General features: G+C 34.0%; 2 protein-coding genes and 1 long non-coding RNA gene across 7 annotated transcripts in view; 1 reads left to right on the forward strand and 2 right to left on the reverse strand.

Annotated features, from left to right (window-relative positions):
• Positions 1-3,344, reverse strand: part of LOC127090960 (piezo-type mechanosensitive ion channel homolog) — a 40,021-nt gene extending 36,677 nt beyond the window's left edge. The window contains exons 1-4 of one of the 5 annotated variants that reach the window (XM_051029443.1): positions 2,867-3,344; positions 2,092-2,172; positions 555-711; positions 310-467 (exon numbers count right to left, since the gene is read on the reverse strand). In XM_051029443.1, the coding sequence (XP_050885400.1) occupies positions 310-467; positions 555-711; positions 2,092-2,172; positions 2,867-2,915 (445 nt within the window). In that variant the 5' untranslated portion in view covers positions 2,916-3,344. Of the gene's footprint in view, positions 1-305; positions 468-554; positions 712-789; positions 1,982-2,091; positions 2,173-2,866 lie in introns of those variants that run through there. The other 4 variants (XM_051029441.1, XM_051029440.1, XM_051029442.1 and 1 more) reach the window with 4 other exon arrangements.
• Positions 3,345-10,181: 6,837 nt separating this feature from the next.
• Positions 10,182-11,180, forward strand: LOC127095697 (zinc finger BED domain-containing protein RICESLEEPER 2). The gene has a single exon (XM_051034348.1). The coding sequence runs from the start codon at positions 10,182-10,184 to the stop codon at positions 11,178-11,180; it is 999 nt and encodes a 332-aa protein (XP_050890305.1).
• A 3,467-nt stretch (positions 11,181-14,647) lies between these two features.
• Positions 14,648-17,950, reverse strand: LOC127090962 (uncharacterized). Its single transcript, XR_007791835.1, has 3 exons — positions 17,734-17,950; positions 17,318-17,398; positions 14,648-17,210 (listed from the first exon to the last, which is right to left on the reverse strand). It is a non-coding gene; the product is annotated as an uncharacterized LOC127090962 (long non-coding RNA).
• Between the last annotated feature and the right edge of the window lie 643 nt (positions 17,951-18,593).

An 18,593-nucleotide genomic window follows, 5' to 3' on the forward strand; every position in this document is an offset into this window, starting at 1 on the left:
CATCAAGTGATGCGGCTAAGAAATTAATATAGGAGTGGAAAAGTACAGAGAAACATAATCATGATAATAACTACGGAGTATGAAAACTAATCTTATTAATAAATAAAGATGCTCTGATATTAGAAAATGAGCCTCCGAGATTAACCGGGATATTTTGGGATATTGTTTTATATTCGAATGAAGACAATCATGCAAAAACCAGACATTTCATATTGCAAATTTACAAATGCCGAGTAGAAAAAAATCAAACAGAAATCAAAAGAGAAGAGAGAAAATAAACAAGAGGGTCGAAATAAACTACTTACAAACCTAAATGTTCGACAATTGATATTAAACGACTCCAATATGAATCCTGCCATGTATTCAGAAAATGTCTCTTCCCATATATATCAAGTAAAGCAACAAGAAGTACTAGCAGTTGTATAACCAAGAAATAAATTGCATAAGGAGAATTCCAAGATTGAACTCTGCAAGAGGACACCCCAAAAAACAACAAATCAGTTTATTATATTTAAAATAAAAAGAAACAATAACGAAAAAGAAATCAATCTCACATCATAAACCCAATCAGTTTTGTCCACCAAGCATCTGGTATCCATGACATTGGCTTAATAGCCCATAGTACCAGATAAGTCACTTGAAAAAGTATTGCAACTACAGAAAAGATAATGATTGGCCACAGTAACAACAACCTCCTTCGGAAGTGAAATCCTACAACAAGAAAAACAGCATTACTGGTGATGAAATATACAGATCAAAGACAGCACAAATGAGTTAAACAGAACATACCAATAAAACATAATGAAGAAACGTCAATCCATATGAATAACTTTAGGCATAATTATTATCTCAAGGATAAAGTTTTAAGTTTTAACAGCCATGCACATGATAAAGATAATATTCATCAACTAGCAAGCCTTTCTTCAAATAGAAGCGATCACTAACTCCACCGCCAAACACAGTGGCGCGCAAATCTCTGTTGTGAGGTCTTCCGCTAAATAATTTTCTTAGGCCCAATCCTCTGTTTCGACCTCTGCTTCAGTGATATTGTCTCATACGAACACGAAAAAGCTTGATGATTATAATTTTATACTCTGGATGCCAATCTTGCAAGGCTCGTGTCATCTTCAATGATGTAGTTTACCCAAAGTTATCTCTATTCTTTTTTTTTTTGAACAATATCCTGGTCTGGTCATGTAATGAAGCCTATCTTGCATGGGAACAACAAGATCAACTGCTCCTTTTATGCCTTTGAACGCTCTCTAGTCTCCAGATACAATCTTTAGATAGTTATTGACAGTGTTCATTTGTATGAACTATAGGAGAAAATACATCACTACTTCCAAAATTGTTTGAAATAGAGAGGAATTTGTTGGAAACAATAGAATTCAACACTTGGGTTTACATATTTTTCAGATTCATGTATGTTGCTTAAATTCATCTATGTCCTTAGGGAGTTGAACTTGTATCTATTCTTCTTATCCTTGATTCTTATAATCATATCATGTAATTAGTTCAGATATTCTTAGGATCCAAATATTAGTTTCTCAATTTGGTGTTCCCTTCTCCATTAGTACAGGCTGTACAGCACTTTATGACAATCAAAGAGCCACTTCTTTGGCTCACAGTCTAGTTCTGCGTGCATAGATGAAGGACGTGGAGCTGGAACTTTGTTCGTTAAAGCTTGTTTTTATTAATGTTCCAGCTTAGGACCAGTGGGCTGATCTGACCACCATGGCATTGCCTTGCCCCCCGTCGAGATTTCCTCTTCTGCGAGACAAGATCAATGTGGTCGAGCTTCCTTCAGCTTCTGACCCACCTTAATCTTGTTGGGAAGTGTATGGGAATAGCAGTTTCTCTGATAATAGACTTTCTGTTATTGTAGTTAGACTTACTAACCCAGTTAGTTCTGTTAGCTCGCTATATATATTACGATGTAGTGTACTCGAATCAATGACATTTAATGCCTGATCTATATTTCATAAATCTCAAACAGTCTGTCTCTCTCACTCTCAACTCATGAACCTGATATAGTTCAACGCTTTAAGCAAAAACAACTTAAAACCAAAAAGAAAAAACTATGCAGCTTACCTAATTGTGATACATTGTACAGAATTAGAAGAAATGCTACCAAATCAATAAGAGATATCAAACTCCAGTTGATCAAAGAAGCTGCAAAAAATGGAGTTAATAAATTAACAACCCGTAACCGCAAAAACTGAAGTAAAATCCATACATTTCTACTTAAAGAAAGAAAATATAAATATAAAAAAGGAATAGGAAACAATATTAAAAAGCAAAGATGTTTAATATTCTTCCGTTCACTGTTTAGCTAGTCTAAGCATATAACGCCATCTAAATTTTAAGACTAACCAAGTGATTAGATTCAAGGTGGCTAACGAGTTTCACTTAATGATGAATTGTCTGGGATACCCGAGTTTGTTGAAACACAGACACCGGAAATATGATACTTACATTGACGCGTTGACGTCAATCAATAATAATTTAAAAAAATAAATAAATAAAACATAATGTCGGTGTTGGTTTCAGACCAGATGTCTCGGGTGCTACGTGGAGTTTGAATATGGTAGGAGCAATTTTTAAATACTCTAGTAAATAAAATCACACATTAAATATGGGGATACTCAATGTTATCTTACTTCAAAATCTACCCCTAACAATCTGACATGCAATCTAGTTGGATTTTGCAGTTTGAACTTATTAAAACTCTAAAATCAAATTATCAGTCAGTAATTAAGAACAACTATCGCAGTAAAGAATGTTTAACAATACAAACTGAATCATTCAACCGATTAAGCTCACTCTCTTACTTCATTGAGAAAACACGAATGCCAATCTCTCGTACCTGTTAGAAGCAACGAAGGAAGCACGAAACCGAGTAGAAATTTTCCCATTGAATTCGGTGGCAAGACGAAGCAATCACATCGAGATTCAAATGAAACAGTTGGTATGAGATTGAATTGGTGAAATGAGTTGATTGAATCGCGAAGAAAGTACTTTCCGGCGCAGAGAGAATAACTCGCCGGAAACTACCACCAACTCGCGATTTTTCGTTTCTTCGCTATGCAGTTTCAGTTTGTGCCCCTCTTCGGATAATAACAGAATAAAAAGATTATAAAACAAACAGAATTTTGTTGATCGAGATTTTCAAAACCAGAAGCCAATAATGAAATAAAATTTGGAGGAAAAAAATCAAAATTAGCACGGGATTGTTTTTGGAAAAATGGTAATCGGGTCAAAATTTCTGCAACCTTTTTTTGGATCGTATTATTTCGATTTTAGATATATATTTGGAGAAAACGACATGTTTGCCCAATGAGAAATTTCTTAATTTAAAAATAAAATGAGATCTGATTTTACTTATTTTATTTGCTATTCATTCTCGGTAGTTGGGAATCATGTCGACTCGCTCTGCTTGTGCCTTTAAGCTGGCTCATATGCTACCGCACGTTTGGTGCCGGGTGACTTGTGACACATAATTTTGTTGTCACTCTTTTCTTTTTCTTTTTTTTTAAATTTATTATTAATTCAAAATTGTTAACAATATTTTTTACTAAAAGGCCTCGCCCGAAATATACATAAACAGAAATGGATACAAAAATAAAAGATGATTAGGACAAAGCCTCAAAAGTTATGCAATCTTTACGAGTTTATAATATATGCATTACTTACATCAATGTGAACGTTATTCCACCACGTATAATTACTATGAATTTGGCCTAAGTTAGCTCAATATATATATATATATATATATATATATATATATATATATATATATATATATATATATATATATATATATATATATATATATATATATGTATGCGTATGTTTACCCTGGAATTTTGTAAACAATTACTAGTCACTTAATTAAAGGTTATTTGCAGAATTAACTAGAGAATCTAAAATATAATGCTAAAAAATTATACTCTTATAGTATTGATTGACAAAAGATTGATTTCGACTTGGTTGAAATCGTTGTAGAAAAGATGTAAAAATAGGATTTCGACAGTAAATGAAGAAAAAGAGGATTGTATGAACAGAAAATGTAAAATGATAATGTAGATAAGATAAAAATGAAAGCAGGTGGGCATAAATCGTAAAGGAATTTTAAAGACTTTGCATTGAAGTAAAGATGGTGTTTCAAAGTTCATACATTCTCTTAATCAAACTTGTTTCTCTAACACTTGTACTTTGAGTGTGTGTGAGATTTTGTGATGAAAACAAATGAACACCCTGAATTCTAACACTAGAAACTCTATATATACTAAAATTAAATAATTGTTTCCTAACGCTCCATTCTTCTACTTTAACCACGTAGACTTATGCATGTGTTTCACCCTCGCATTCCCTCTATGTGTCTCTAGGATAAAACTAAGAAATAGTTATTGATTTTTGAACATAACGCTTTTGCGTGCTCAGATAGCAATTACTTCGACGTGCTTACCTCTGTCGAAATGTAGCTGTCGAAAATCTTCCAAATGCATTCCAGGAAATACTAAGTCTCATTTTTCTCTTTTGAGACTTCTACAATGTACACGTCATCAAATATTTCATTGCCTTTGACTTATACTCATGTTGATATTTTTCCTTCTGTCGAAAATCTTAGCTAACAAATTGCCCCCAAAAAAAGTTTCTTTCGACCAAAAGGAAATACGGGTGTTTGTTACTTTCTCTAAACATTATTCAATTAATGGGCTAACGTCATAGGCATCATGACGTTTCCATCATTAGTCACCTCAAAAACGTGTGTTTCCCACTAAATCATAATTTTCATCATCATGGCTACGCCTTCGTAGGGTAGCGTGACTGAGTGTATTGGATCGTTTCAATCCCTCCTTTCAGGAGATGACACGTGCCAATATACTTTGTGTCATTCGTCAAACACAAGAACTAGAAGTTTTTTTTTCTCCTTCACTATAAATACTCTTTATTTCACTTTTCTTCCATTGTTTCCAAAAACTTTTCCTCTGCAAATCTTCTCTCAAGTTACTAGAAAAAACTCTCAAACTCATAACAATGGCTTCTAAGACAAAGACTACCAAAGTTGTCAAAGAGTCCCTCATACTAGCTCATATGCTTCCTTCTGCAAATGTAGTTGGGAATCAATAATATGTTCCAGATCCACCTCATTATGAAGAAAAACTTTGTATCTATAAGTCCCAGTAATCATTCCTTACTCAATCTATAGAAATGCACATGCACTCATGGGTCCTATATGTGACCATTTAGTGGATTGTACTAAGATTAGGGATTTTTCCCCACTTATCATAAGTAAGCATTAAGGAACCCTTGAACTTATAATACATGACTTCCAACTTACGTGTATTTCGTTCATCTCCCCCTACCAAAAAGCATGAGGATTACATCCTTTGGATAAACAAAGTCGAGTGGAAGATGAGTGAAACCTGGAAGATTATGGTACTTTTGACTTGATTCAACTATCAAGAACTGGTCCTGCCTACTCCCAGAACATGTTGGTCGTTTCCTTATACTTCTGGGGAAGCACAACTAATACCTTTCAACTCCCTTGTGGGATGCTGACATCCACCTTGTTTGACATAGTGGGTATCACTGGCCTTCGCACAACTGGCGAAACTTTTGATCCTAATGAGAGTGATTAAGATGTGAGAACAATATTCGGTTCTGCATTTGGCTTTTAGTTTTAATGTTAACAATGCATTATTTCTTATATAACAATTTTGTATCCTAATGGTTTTATCTAGTGTGTAGCTTTTCCTAACAGGTTCTGACTTTGAAGAATTGACGTGTGCCGTCGTCAGATTCTGAACTCAATACACCCTGACACTTAAGAGATACAAAGTGTTTTACAAGATGATGTCAAGTTCTAGAAAGATCTTAGACAACGGTTACGATGAATGTTTGTGCTAAAGCTTCTGATTGTGATTCTGACAGAAGAGACTCTGAAGGCGTGTCAAGCCTTCAAGATTTTGCACTCTCAAGTTTCGAAGACCAAGTTATGAAGACCAGGTTCTGAGGAACTGTGTTAAAACTCTAAAGACCAAGGTTCTTAAGATTCTCTCAACTAGTCTCTTGATCCTTCTAAGCATGCTTCAACATCCTTTATTCAGAAGCCTCTGAAGATTATAAGATAAGATCAAAAGGTTTTGCGTCAGGAAAATATTACACAGTACAAGATCAACCTTCCCTCCACTACATTGATTTTGTAGGCTAAGGACGACACTATTATGCCATTTTGCCTCATATATGCAAACATTTATACAGGGAACAACTACATTATTGATATTCCAATTTTATCCTCCAACGGATCTTTTCACTGCTTATATAAAGGAGACTTGGAAGATTGGACAACTTGCTAATTCACATTGTTATTCATTATGCTATTACATAACGCTTTTGTTAAAATATATATTATTGTGAATATATTTTAGAAACACACATAAAGCTTTTGTTCGTTATTGTGTGAGAATTTCATTGTACTAAACTTGTGTTATTCTGCTTTCTTAGAAGCAATCTTGTAAACACATTCTTGTAAATCTCATTTGTTTGAGCGTATTCCTTGAGTGATTGGGGTTTTAGTTAGATAGAATCAAGAAGACAAAGGTGGGTTGTCTTTGTGTGTCTATAATTAGTTTCGGTTATAGTGGATTAAGTCATTGTTGAGAAGACAAAATCACCTTAACGGGTTGTCTTTGTGTGACTAGAGTTTGTAATTTTATTAATGTCATCAAAGTTGAAAATTGATTTTAATTTTATTTATATAGTCGCTTGGTTGTATCTTGCATGTTTTGTTAACTAATCGCAATTTGTATAAGTAATGGAAATACCTTTTTAATTTTACTGTCAAACTTTGCAGTGTCTAAGATTTTTGAAATTGACGTACTATGTAATGTTCATAGTACAAAATATATTTAATCATCGGAACCAAAAAGTGAAACCGGATTAACACAACAAAACAGAACACCAGTAGACACAACTAAACTTCAATATAATTGGCTTTACAATGGCATGTGGATTACTACTTCAAAATAAATGAGTATTAGTTAATGCATTCAACCTTGGAGTGGCAGTTTTTCTTTCAATATTTTGACTTCTATATGTAAGACTCTGTTTTCCATCTGCAAGTCTAAGTTAAAATTAACCATTTTTTCTAGTTGGTATTCTTAAAAGGATACATTATGCTACTTGTAATCAACTATTTTTTTGTCCATTGGAAGACAACATCCTACGTAGTAGTATCTAGCAACATCGTTACGAGCCTTTTCGTCTGTCTGTGCGTACTTTCCAATCAAAACTTTTAGTTTACCAATTGTTTTACTATATGAAAATGCTTTATAACAATAATGTTGAATTTTATCAAAATCTTTATAATCGTGAAGAGTGTATACTGGCTCTTCAAAATGCAAATGAACACACGCAAGATGAAGCCACGTCTGCATGCACTGTTGGTTGCATTTTGTTGCTTTTGTTGGTACTTTTTGTTAAGTTGTTTATAAGGGTGTTGCTGTTGGATGTTGAGAACTTGTTGAATTTGAAAATGATTACTGGTGCTTTTGTACTTTTTGATGTGTAATGTTATGATTTATGTACATGTACTACTTTTATTGGCTGCTACTATTACGATTTCAACAGCTTTACTATTTAAATACTTGGTTGGTTTGTTATAGTTAGGGGTGGACAAGAACCGTTCACCCGGCCAAATCCGCCGGTAATCGAAAAAGAAAATCGAAATGGGCGGGTTCAAACGGTCTATCGGGTCAGTGATTAAAATATAACAGTTTCAATTGGGTTTATATGGGCGGGTCGGGTTCAAAATTCTGAACCGCGAATACCCTAACCCGCCCAATTGAGATACCTCCTAGGGTATTCCAGCAGCCAAAGTTCATTCTGTTCTCTCACTCTCACCCAATACCAGTAAGTATTTTTTTTTCTCTCACTCACAGCCGCACGTCCATGAAAATATTCTAGCTTCAATTCTCAACATCGTTCCACCACCATCATTCACCACCCACCACCTTCAACTCTCACCACTCACCGCCCAATTTTCAATCCACGCGCCGCTTTACCTTCAACTCTCACCACTCACCGCCCAATTTTCAATCCACGCGCCGCTTTCGGTTTCCGCTGCTTCCACACCTCAGCTCATCTTCCAACGCTTTGTGGCTCGCCGCTCTTTTCCGCCAACACACTCACCGCTAATTCCGTTCCGGTATGTATTCAATCACCGTTCACCAGCCTAGGTTTTTATATACGGTGGAGTATGAGGTTTTTCGGATGATGCTCGGAAACGCACCGTAACGTACCTATGAATTTCATGTGATTGATTGATTTTTGGAGTTTTAAACGTAACTATTATCCAATTTGTTGAAGGTTTTTTTGAAAAGGGTATGGTTGGTTTTTTCTTTTTTTGGTGAGTGTTGTTGAGTGCTAGGTGTTTGATATATTGTATGAGAGAGAAATTGAAAAATGGGATCTGGTAATGAAGTTCATTTTGTTGGTGAGTTTAGTTTAGATGCTAAGTGGATTATAGATCCTAAACAATTGTTTGTTGGTCCTAAGATTGGAGAAGGTGCTCATGCTAAAGTTTATGAAGGAAAGTAAGTCAAACTTGTGGTTTTAGTTTTTTCTTTTTTTAATCAATTTTGGGTTTTGAGTTCTTTTTATCATGTAGATTGTTGTTATTTGAAAAAGAATGAGTTTTGGTGCAAAGTTTGTTTTGATTTGATTTCCAAGTCTAAATTTATATGCTTTCCTTTTTTTTCTAAATTTATATCCAATTTAGTATTCATGGTTTGTACTTAGAGCATGTGTGGATTGACTTATTTAAGCTTCTTTTTTTTTACATAAGCACTTGTGAGACTTTTTGGAGAGTTTATGAAAATAGCTTCTAACATGTCCATAAGCTGAAATTTTAGCTTATTTTCATAATAAGTTATTTTTGGCTTATTTGCATAAGCTCTTTAGTATAGCTTTTAAAAGAAACTTATAACTTATATGAAAACCGTTTTACTTATTTTATGTTTAGTTATAGAAATGGCTACACACAAGCACTTAGGTGACTTAATCTGTTTGGAGAAATGCACATTATGCATCTGTCGGATAGGATTGTTTGCTGAGTTATTTGTTGGATTTGCTGATTGCAGATATAAAAATCAAAATATTGCAGTTAAAATTATCAACAAGGGAGTTAAAATTATCAACAAGGGAGAAACACCAGAAGAGATTTCAAGGAGAGAGGCTCGGTTTGGTAGAGAGGTTGCAATGCTATCGAAAGTTCAACACAATGCTCGGTTTGGTAGGAGAAACACCCTTGGAAATCTAAGTAGATTTTTTCCTTTAATTAGAATTGACAAGAGACTAATGTTAATAACAGTTACTCTAATCATGTTGGTAGTGATTAATGGAAAAAAATGTCTCATTGTTTGATGCCAGTTTATCGGGGCCTGCAAAGAACCTGTGATGGTTATAGTAACTGAACTTCTATTAGGTGGAACATTACGTAAGTATCTCTGAATTGTTCTTTATTCTCTGTAGGTTGGTGTTGTTTCTGATTATGACTTGTCTAAAGCAGAAAACAAGTAAGAGCTTGCACCATTTATTGCTTTTTTTCATACTTTAAGTGCTTTTCTTAGGACCTTTCAAATTGTTTTTACAAATTATCTTGTTGAACTTATAATTAAAAGTAAATTATGTTGGTTAATAAGCTGAAGTAAGTTATCCAAACATTTTTAAGTCATTGTAGAAATTCAGTGCATTTCATTTTCAACTCAAATAGCTATCATCTATTTTCATGTTATTTTATCTGTTAATGACTTTTTTCAAATAGCCAATTTTTACTTGATTTCTATTTTAAATTTTGCAACCTGCTTTTCCTTCAATTATGTTGATTATGGCTCCGTCATTTTTCAGTGATGGGTCAGCCTAATCAAACTATACCTACTCAATCTGTCATGAATGAAGTTGGTTCAACAGCAACAACTGAAGTTGTTGGAGCAGAATTAGTTAATACCCAACCTACAAAGAAGAGGAAAGCTAGTGCAAGTGGTTCTAGGCAATCATCTGCTTGTTGAGAACATTTTATTAGATTATCAGATGACTTAGTTGATACACCAACTGCAGCTTATAAACACTGCCACAAAAAATACCTATGTGACCCTAGGACTCATGGCACCACCAACATGAACCATCACATTCTAAAATGTGCAAAGAAGCCTAGAACCATTGATCCCACCCAAACTATTCTGACATACCCCTCTGCTGAAGGATCTAGTTTGGGTCATGTTAGCTCCAAATTTGACAAGCAAGCTTGTAGAAAAGCTTTGTCAATTTTTGTGGTTCTAGATGAACAACCATTTAGTGCAGTTGAGGGGGAAGGTTTTAAGTACTATTCTAAAGTAATGCAGTCCCAGTTTACTCTCCCATCTAGGCGTACAGTAGCTAGAGACTGTTTTCAGCTACACTTGGATGAGAAACAAAAACTAAAAGCCTTCTTTAAGTCTGACTGCAATAGAGTAGCACTTACTACTGATTGTTGGACTTCTATCCAAAATCAAAACTACTTAACCCTTACGGCACACTTTGTGGATAACGAATGGAACTATCAAAAGAGAATTATAAGCTTCACAGTTATTCCAAACCACAAGGGTGATACGGTAGGTAGGAAGATTGAAGAGGTGTTAAGGGATTGGGGAATTAGGAATGTGTCTACCATAACTGTTGATAATGCAACTTCAAATGATGTAGTTGTAGCATATTTGCATAGAAAAATATCAACTATGAATGGGATGATGGGGGATGGAAAATGTTTTCATATGAGGTGCGCTGCTCACATATTGAATTTGGTGGTAAATGAGGGTTTGAAAGATAAGCATTTGTCTATTACTAGTGTTAGGGATGCTGTTAGATTTGTCAAGTCCTCACCTCATAGGGCAGCCAAGTTTAAAGAGTGCATTGAATTTGCTGGAATAACTTGTAAAAAACTAGTATGTCTCGATGTTTCAACTCGTTGGAACGCGACATATTTGATGCTTGAGGCTGCAGAGAAGTTTCAAGCTGCTTTTGATAAGCTTGAGTATGAAGAGTCGAGCTATAGGGAGTTCTTTGGAAAAGGTAGTCCTCCTAGTAGTGATGATTGGGACATTGTTAGAGCTTTCATCTTTTTTAAAGTTATTCTATGAAGCAACTAATGTTTTTTCCACCTCTCAAAGTGTGAGTTTGCATAGTGCTTTTCACCAAGTGTCTGCGATCTATTGTGAGTTGAAGCAAGCTACTATGAACTTGAATGGTGTTTTTGCAAGTGTGGGTGGGGACATGATGGAAAAGTATAATAGATATTAGGGGTGTGCTACTAAGATGAACAAGTTGATTTATTTTGGAATCATTTTGGATCCAAAATACAAGTTGAGTTATATTGAGTGGACTTTTAAGGATATGTATGGAGTCGGATCTGTGTTTGCTACCGGGTTGATCAAATCTATAAAAGAGAGCTTACAAAAATTGTATGATTGGTATAAGCAAGCTTATGACCAAAATCATAATAGACAACCTCTTGGTAATGGTGAAAACAATGTTTCCAATGATGAAACAACAGCTGACCGTCCTTCACTAATGGCTAGAGCCGATGCTTTTGAGCAACATTTAGAGGAACAAGACTCGATTGATCAACAAAATGAGCTTGAGGGTTTTTACTCTAGTAAGTGTGTCAAAAGGGATCCTAAATTTGACCTTCTTGTGTGGTGGAAACACAATTCAACACAATATCCTATTTTATCTACAATAGCTAAAGATATTTTTGCCACACCAGTGTCTACGGTTGCATCAGAAAGTGCCTTTAGTACGGGAGGGAGAGTCTTAGAAACTTATAGGAGCTCCCTAAAACCTGAAATGGCAGAGGCATTAATTTGCACCCAGAATTGGTTAAAGCCGTCTTTTACCTATTTCAAAGACTTGAACCTCATGGAAGATTTTGAGCTTTCCGAAGATATTATAGCAGGTAAAATTATTTTTAAAAATGTTATATCTTTATTTCATAATTGTTATATATTTCTAAAAAAATGTTTATTTCATTATTTTAGAATTTGAAGAAATTTCTTCTACAGCAAAAAGAGGATCTTTACCGTCTCAGCCACAACCTTCTGGTTGTGCTTGAAAAATATGGAGGTATATTTACTTTATTAATTTGATTTATTTATTACTTTATTCCTTTTTAAAGCTTAATATTTTTCTTGTTTAATTTTTCAGTTCAACTATGTTTTTTGAAGTCATATGTGACTTATATTTTGTGACTACTCAATGGTCAAATAATATATATTTTGTCCTGTGGATTTTGGAGATATTCAAGCTAGCCAAATTTTGGTATGCATCAAACAATATATTATTGTATTAATTATCTATGTGGTTTTTTAGTTGGATTTACTATTAATTAATTATGAATTGAAGTTGGTAATGTCATGGTCGGTTGTCCATTAGTTATATGAAGTATTGCTAATTGTGTCAATAGAACATTTTGAGGCCATGCAGGAACAATTTGGAGCTAAGACATTTTTGATATATGTAGAACCTGTGTTTAGCAAAACAGGAGAAACAATTGGAGTAAACTATATGGGAATGGAAATAACAGATCAGGTAAAAAATTATTGTTTTGGTTTTTGAAAGTACTTAATTAAGATCTTATTCTTCTTGTGAAGAGAATATTCATAATATTGAAAAAACCGCAGGTGAGAAAAAGAGAAAGAATGGCTAAGCTAAGGGAAGAAATTGCAGTTCAGAAAGCTAAGGAAACATAACTTAATAAAACCATTCACATTACAGGTTCGCTTAGTCATTCACGCCAAATCTTTTTTTTTGGTTCTTAATGTTGTTGAAGGGTGCTTAATTCTCTTTTGGTTGCTGCACATTTGTTTACTCATACTGCTGTCATTCTGGATGACGTTGCAAAGATTGTTGATTTCGATCTGTCGAATCAAGCCCCTGATGCAGCAGCGCGTCTTCATTCTACCCGTGTTCTTGGAACCTTTGGTTATCATGCTCCAGAGTAAGTTATTTCTGAATGCCTAACTAATTTGTTTGTTTTTCTCAATGAGTATAAATTTGACTCCAAGTTGGTTTTTAAGGACTAACAATGACTTGATTTTTTTGTATGACAGATATGCAATGACCGGAAACCTCTCTTCAAAGAGTGATGTTTACAGTTTTGGAGTCATACTGTTGGAACTCTTAACCGGGCGTAAACCTGTTGATCATACACTGCCCCGAGGACAGCAAAGCCTTGTGACATGGGTATGCTATCATTTTCTCTCTCTTTTTGTTAATGCCATAATGTCACCGTAAAAATCTTTACACTGTTGCTATTTAATGTAATTAACTTCATATTATGTAGTTTTCATTAATATGTTTCACTTGTTGTATTTTTGTAAAAGATGGTTGTCGTTGCTGCACTCTGTGTTCAATATGAAGCCGAGTTTCGACCAAATATGAGCATCATCGTCAAAGCTTTACAGCCTCTAATGAATAATACATGTTCTGGCTTATCTTTTTGGGGTATTTCTCCATTACCAATTTAGTGGAAATTTCTCTAGGTTATGGCTGAAAATCTATCGGAAGAAGAGATTAAAGGTCTCAAGGCAATGTTTGCAAACATGGACACTGATGGTAGTGGCACCATCACCTATGAAGAGTTGAAGACAGGTTTGGCTTGAATTGGATCAAGACTGTCCGAGACTGAAGTGAAGCAACTTATGGAAGCTGTAAGTCGTTACAAATCCGTTACAAAAGCATAACTAGTTGAACACATGACTATTATCTTAAACTCAACAAGAATTGTCTTACTTGTGAGTGGAAATATGTTGCTTTCTAATGGAGAAGACCAGACTCAGCTGCTGCCTTCAGAAACTGAAACTCAGGTTTCAAACTCTGATTCAGTTGAAGGGTTATTACCGGTTTTAAGGTCTGTGTGGAAGTAGCATAACAGTTGTTATTTTGGATTGAAGTTTTTGATACTTTGAATTTATTTTGAATCTAAATTGTAGTAATTTGTAGCTCAAAATATTATCAAAATGTATTATTGGGCTCAAAATAATATCAACCCAATAAAACCGATTAAACCGATTGCATAACCCGCAACCTGTCCTAACCCAACCCGTCCAAACCGATTACAAAAATGGGCGAAAATGAGCTTATATGGCTTAACCGCGGATTGGGATGGGTGAGGCTTTTGGGCCCGAAACCGCCCAACCCGGCCCGTTGTCCAGCCCTAGTTATAGTTGATTGTATATAGTGTACCAGCATTGTATTAACTTGTAATGGCATTGGCTATAAATGGTTCTTTAAATAGGTCCCACTTATTTTCTATACTATTTTACAATTCACACTCTAGAAGTATTAATATTTCTTCACATTTCTCAATTATTTAAACAACTCAACAACATTTTTTAATACCACCATCGATGTGGATGCTTACAATCCAATGTTAATTGATCTAGAGTGTGGATGGCGACAAAATTGTGTCATATTTTAAATTCTTTAAAAATATGTTTTGCTGTCTTTATTATTTTAACTTTAGTATTCCAAAATGCAAACATATTTAACAAAACCCATGCTAAAAAATTTAAGAAAACACATCCAAACTAATTTTAGAAAACTCATATCGTACAAAATATTCATCGGCGTACAAAATATTCCACACATAATATTCATATTCATCCTCAATAAAATTAAAAAATCAAAAAAACATTCTTAATTTTCAATTACACCCACATCCACACAACATCACCAACAAACTTCCATATAGTAGCAGCAACAACGTTACCATCTTATTCAAACCAGCATCACATTGTAGTCTGCATTTATTTAACAGATTTTGTTACCATATGAACAAATCAACATGGGTCAATTATTAAAAACGAGTTGCCATACATACCATCACAACGTTAAACTCTTCATTGTCGTCATTGATGTCAACATTTGCATATCCATATGACTTGTCATAGGTTTACGACTCTCGAACTACCTTACATGACGCACAATTATGACTTGTTCTTCCATATTTTCCACACCTTCTAGTACTTTTTCTCTTTGAATTTTCAGTCATTTTTCCTTGTTGCGATATACTCGCACACACACCACTTCTCTTCCTAATACGTGGCAGATTACCTAAACTCGTTTGTCATAATATACCAATGTCACAGTTCAAACCAACTTCACTTCCACCAACTGCTTATAAAACATTCGTCTGTTTTTCAACCATTTCTATTGTGGGTTCTAAGTGTTCCGGGCTACCACACGCAAGAGCCGCGTTAACCATTCTATTATAATGCTCAACAAATGTAACATATGTCGTTGCAAATGTGGGATCCCTCATACTTGCCAAATTTTCATTAAACGCATTTACCTCATCCTTCACACTTTTCTTCCACCTCTTTAATAGCAACGATTCAGGAATGTTGACTATGCTCATGTATATCAAAACAACTATCAAATGTTTGCATATAATTCCCAAAGTTTGAAATCTTTTGCAAGAGCAATTAAATTGTAAATTTTCTTCATAAAGTTCCATGACCCATTCAATATTTGGCCTCACATACTTCGTGACGATATATGAAAAAATTGATCCTTCCTTTGTTACCTTCTCAATCTTGCACCGGCATGCTCTATCCAAAACTGGTCTAAACATCTTAAAAGTCGACCTGGTGTAAGAATTCGCCGCAGACTCCTCCAAACACTTGAGTTGAGTTTGTAAAATTGTATTGCCATAGGATGACTCAAAATTTGCTTCAATTTCTTTATACCTTATGTAATTCACCCACCAAAATAATTGTTGCAAAAAATCGACAAAATTAGACAAAACAAATATATATTTACCAAATTCAGAGTGAGGTGGTCCAAAATCCAGCAAAAAACTTCCCTCGTATGTGGGCAGTAGCCCATATACCCCGCTTTTCATATAACTCGTGTATCAAACTATTCTCCTGTAGTTAAAACTCATTAATTATTATATTCCATTTTGACTCAAACTCATCAACATAAAAATCTCCCAACATGCATTGCTTAAACTTGGATACAATTTTTGAATTCTTAATGTTACTAGTGGCGTTCCGTAACAAATGCCAAGCATATAAACGACGGTGAGCATTTGGAAAAACCTTTTTGATCGCATTTCTCACGGTTAAATCACTGTCATTTATAACATATAAAGGATACTTGTCACCCATAACTTCCACAAACGTCTCAAAAAGACAAACATATGTTTCTTCAATTTCATCACATACTATTGCACTTGCAAATATTATGCTCTGATTGTGAAGATTGACTCCTGAAAATATCACTAGCGGGGTATTATATCTTATTTTCCTATATGTGGCATCGAAATCCAAGACATCCCCAAAAGTAGAGTAGTCAATGCGTCTTATACTGTCACATAAAAACATATGTTCAAGCATTCCATCTTCTTTGACTGCAAGTCTCCAGAACATGATGTCATCCCTATATGACATTCTCTTCAGGAATTCAGGTGCCCCTTCGGCATATGACTGCCTTGAACCCCTTTGTTTGAATAGTTCAGTGTGCATGTCTCTCATAGAGTAACCAAGCTTTGCATATCATCCTGCATGGCTTGAAAAAAAACCATAAATGTGGGAGGTTGGAATGCCAAATTTCCTCATGGTCTTCATTTAGTATTTGTCGTATTCACTCATCTTCCTGTGTGCTGGAAGTATCCACTCATACTTGTCATCTACAAATGTATAGTTATGGACATCATCAAAAAATTCAATATACCAACGTTTAATGTTGAAGTCAACGTGTACTTGGATTCTTGCCAAACAACCACATCTGCTAGTTGGTTTATGTTTTTGGTTTCTAACTGCAGAATTGTTGTATTTGTCATCTCTATTACCTTTTATATGTCAGAGAAATGTTTGTTGAATTATTTCACCATTGACATTCCTTACAATCTTACTCTTCCTACCAGCAAATCTATGGAGACATCCATACCAATTGTAAAACATAAACGCAACTTCGTGATATGGAAAATGGTATTGCATTATTTGTTTAGAACAAGTTTCTTTGAAATATATTTTCTCTAGATCAGACACACAATTAACTGCAATTTCATCGTAAAAAATGCAACCACCAGCATCGTTGTTATTGTCTCTGACGTCTTCTTTTGATGACAAACTACCATTATCCGAAACAGATATATCACCTAAATCCTATTCAAGATATATAATAATACATCAAAGTTATATTTTTACACTACAATAACGCATAATATTAACTATAAATCTGTAGAATCCACCATTTAACTAACGCTACGTACCTCAATCGGACTGACATGACTTTCACTATTGTGAGATCCTTGAAAAATTGTAAATATTTGATCTAGCTCCATTCAAAAAACCTACTTAAAATGAACAAAACGCACAAATATAGTTAAACTAAATCAATAAACTTGATCGAAAGGCGGCTTGAAAATCAATGTTGCAGTTATCGGAAATAAACACAAATTATGATCTTTCCAAAATAATCACACCTAAGCTATAAAATTGTACTGTTCAGTACGATAAACCTTACATAACTACTGAATCAAACATGCAAACATAAATCTTCAATCTTCAATAAAGCCTAGTTGAAAACCATACTTAAAGAAAACGAAAGGATTCTTAAACGGAAATACCTTTTATTCAAAATCATTGTTGAAAAAAACAAAAAACTATATTCACGAACATCAAATACCTTTCTTCAAATTTTCAGCTTCAATGTTTCCTTTTCTGAATAACCGAAGTTCTTCAACCTGAATATACAGATAGATTTGGAGAATAATGGAGAGACACTTTTTTCCTTTTACATTCACTTACATAAACTAAATAGTATGATTATTTGAGATGGGGTTACATAATGGAAAGAGGTGTAACAAGGGTAACAAAAAAAAAAGAAATATATTAAAATAATATTAAAAAAAAAAATCGTAGCAAGTCATAATGTGCTATTGTAGGTAAAAATGACAACTCGTTTATAGTAGGCAAAAAGTTGTTTGCCCAAACTAAGCACCACCACAAACGAATATTATCAAATATTTATCATTAAAATTCTAATAAAAAACAAAATATCCCAACAATTATACTTATACTTAAGTTATTAAGTTATGAAAAAATACATTGACTATTTAGGAGAAAAAAACTCAACATAAATAAAATAGATAAAACCCAAGATATCACCTATTTTTAGTTTTTTATCTTTGACAAATTGTTAACAACTGATTTATAATTTCTACACAAATTTTACAACTATACTTTTAGATCTTTATATAATACTCCTTCGGATCCTTATTATAAGAGAAAATTCACTTTTTATATTCATGAAATAATTTATATATTTCATATATGGGCAAGATACCTTAATTATTAAATAAATTTTAAAAATGGATTTTCACTTAAAATAAAGACAAAAGGGTGTACATCTCTTTTCATCAAAAGTGACATTGGATTGACTCACTTTCCAATATACTATTAATTCAAAAGACCATTTATGTAATACATTATACTAATAACATAATTACTATTAATTCAAAAAACCATTTATGTAATATATTATAC

Source organism: Lathyrus oleraceus, chromosome 6, assembly GCF_024323335.1.
Source record: "Lathyrus oleraceus cultivar Zhongwan6 chromosome 6, CAAS_Psat_ZW6_1.0, whole genome shotgun sequence".
Lineage (NCBI taxonomy): Eukaryota > Viridiplantae > Streptophyta > Magnoliopsida > Fabales > Fabaceae > Lathyrus > Lathyrus oleraceus.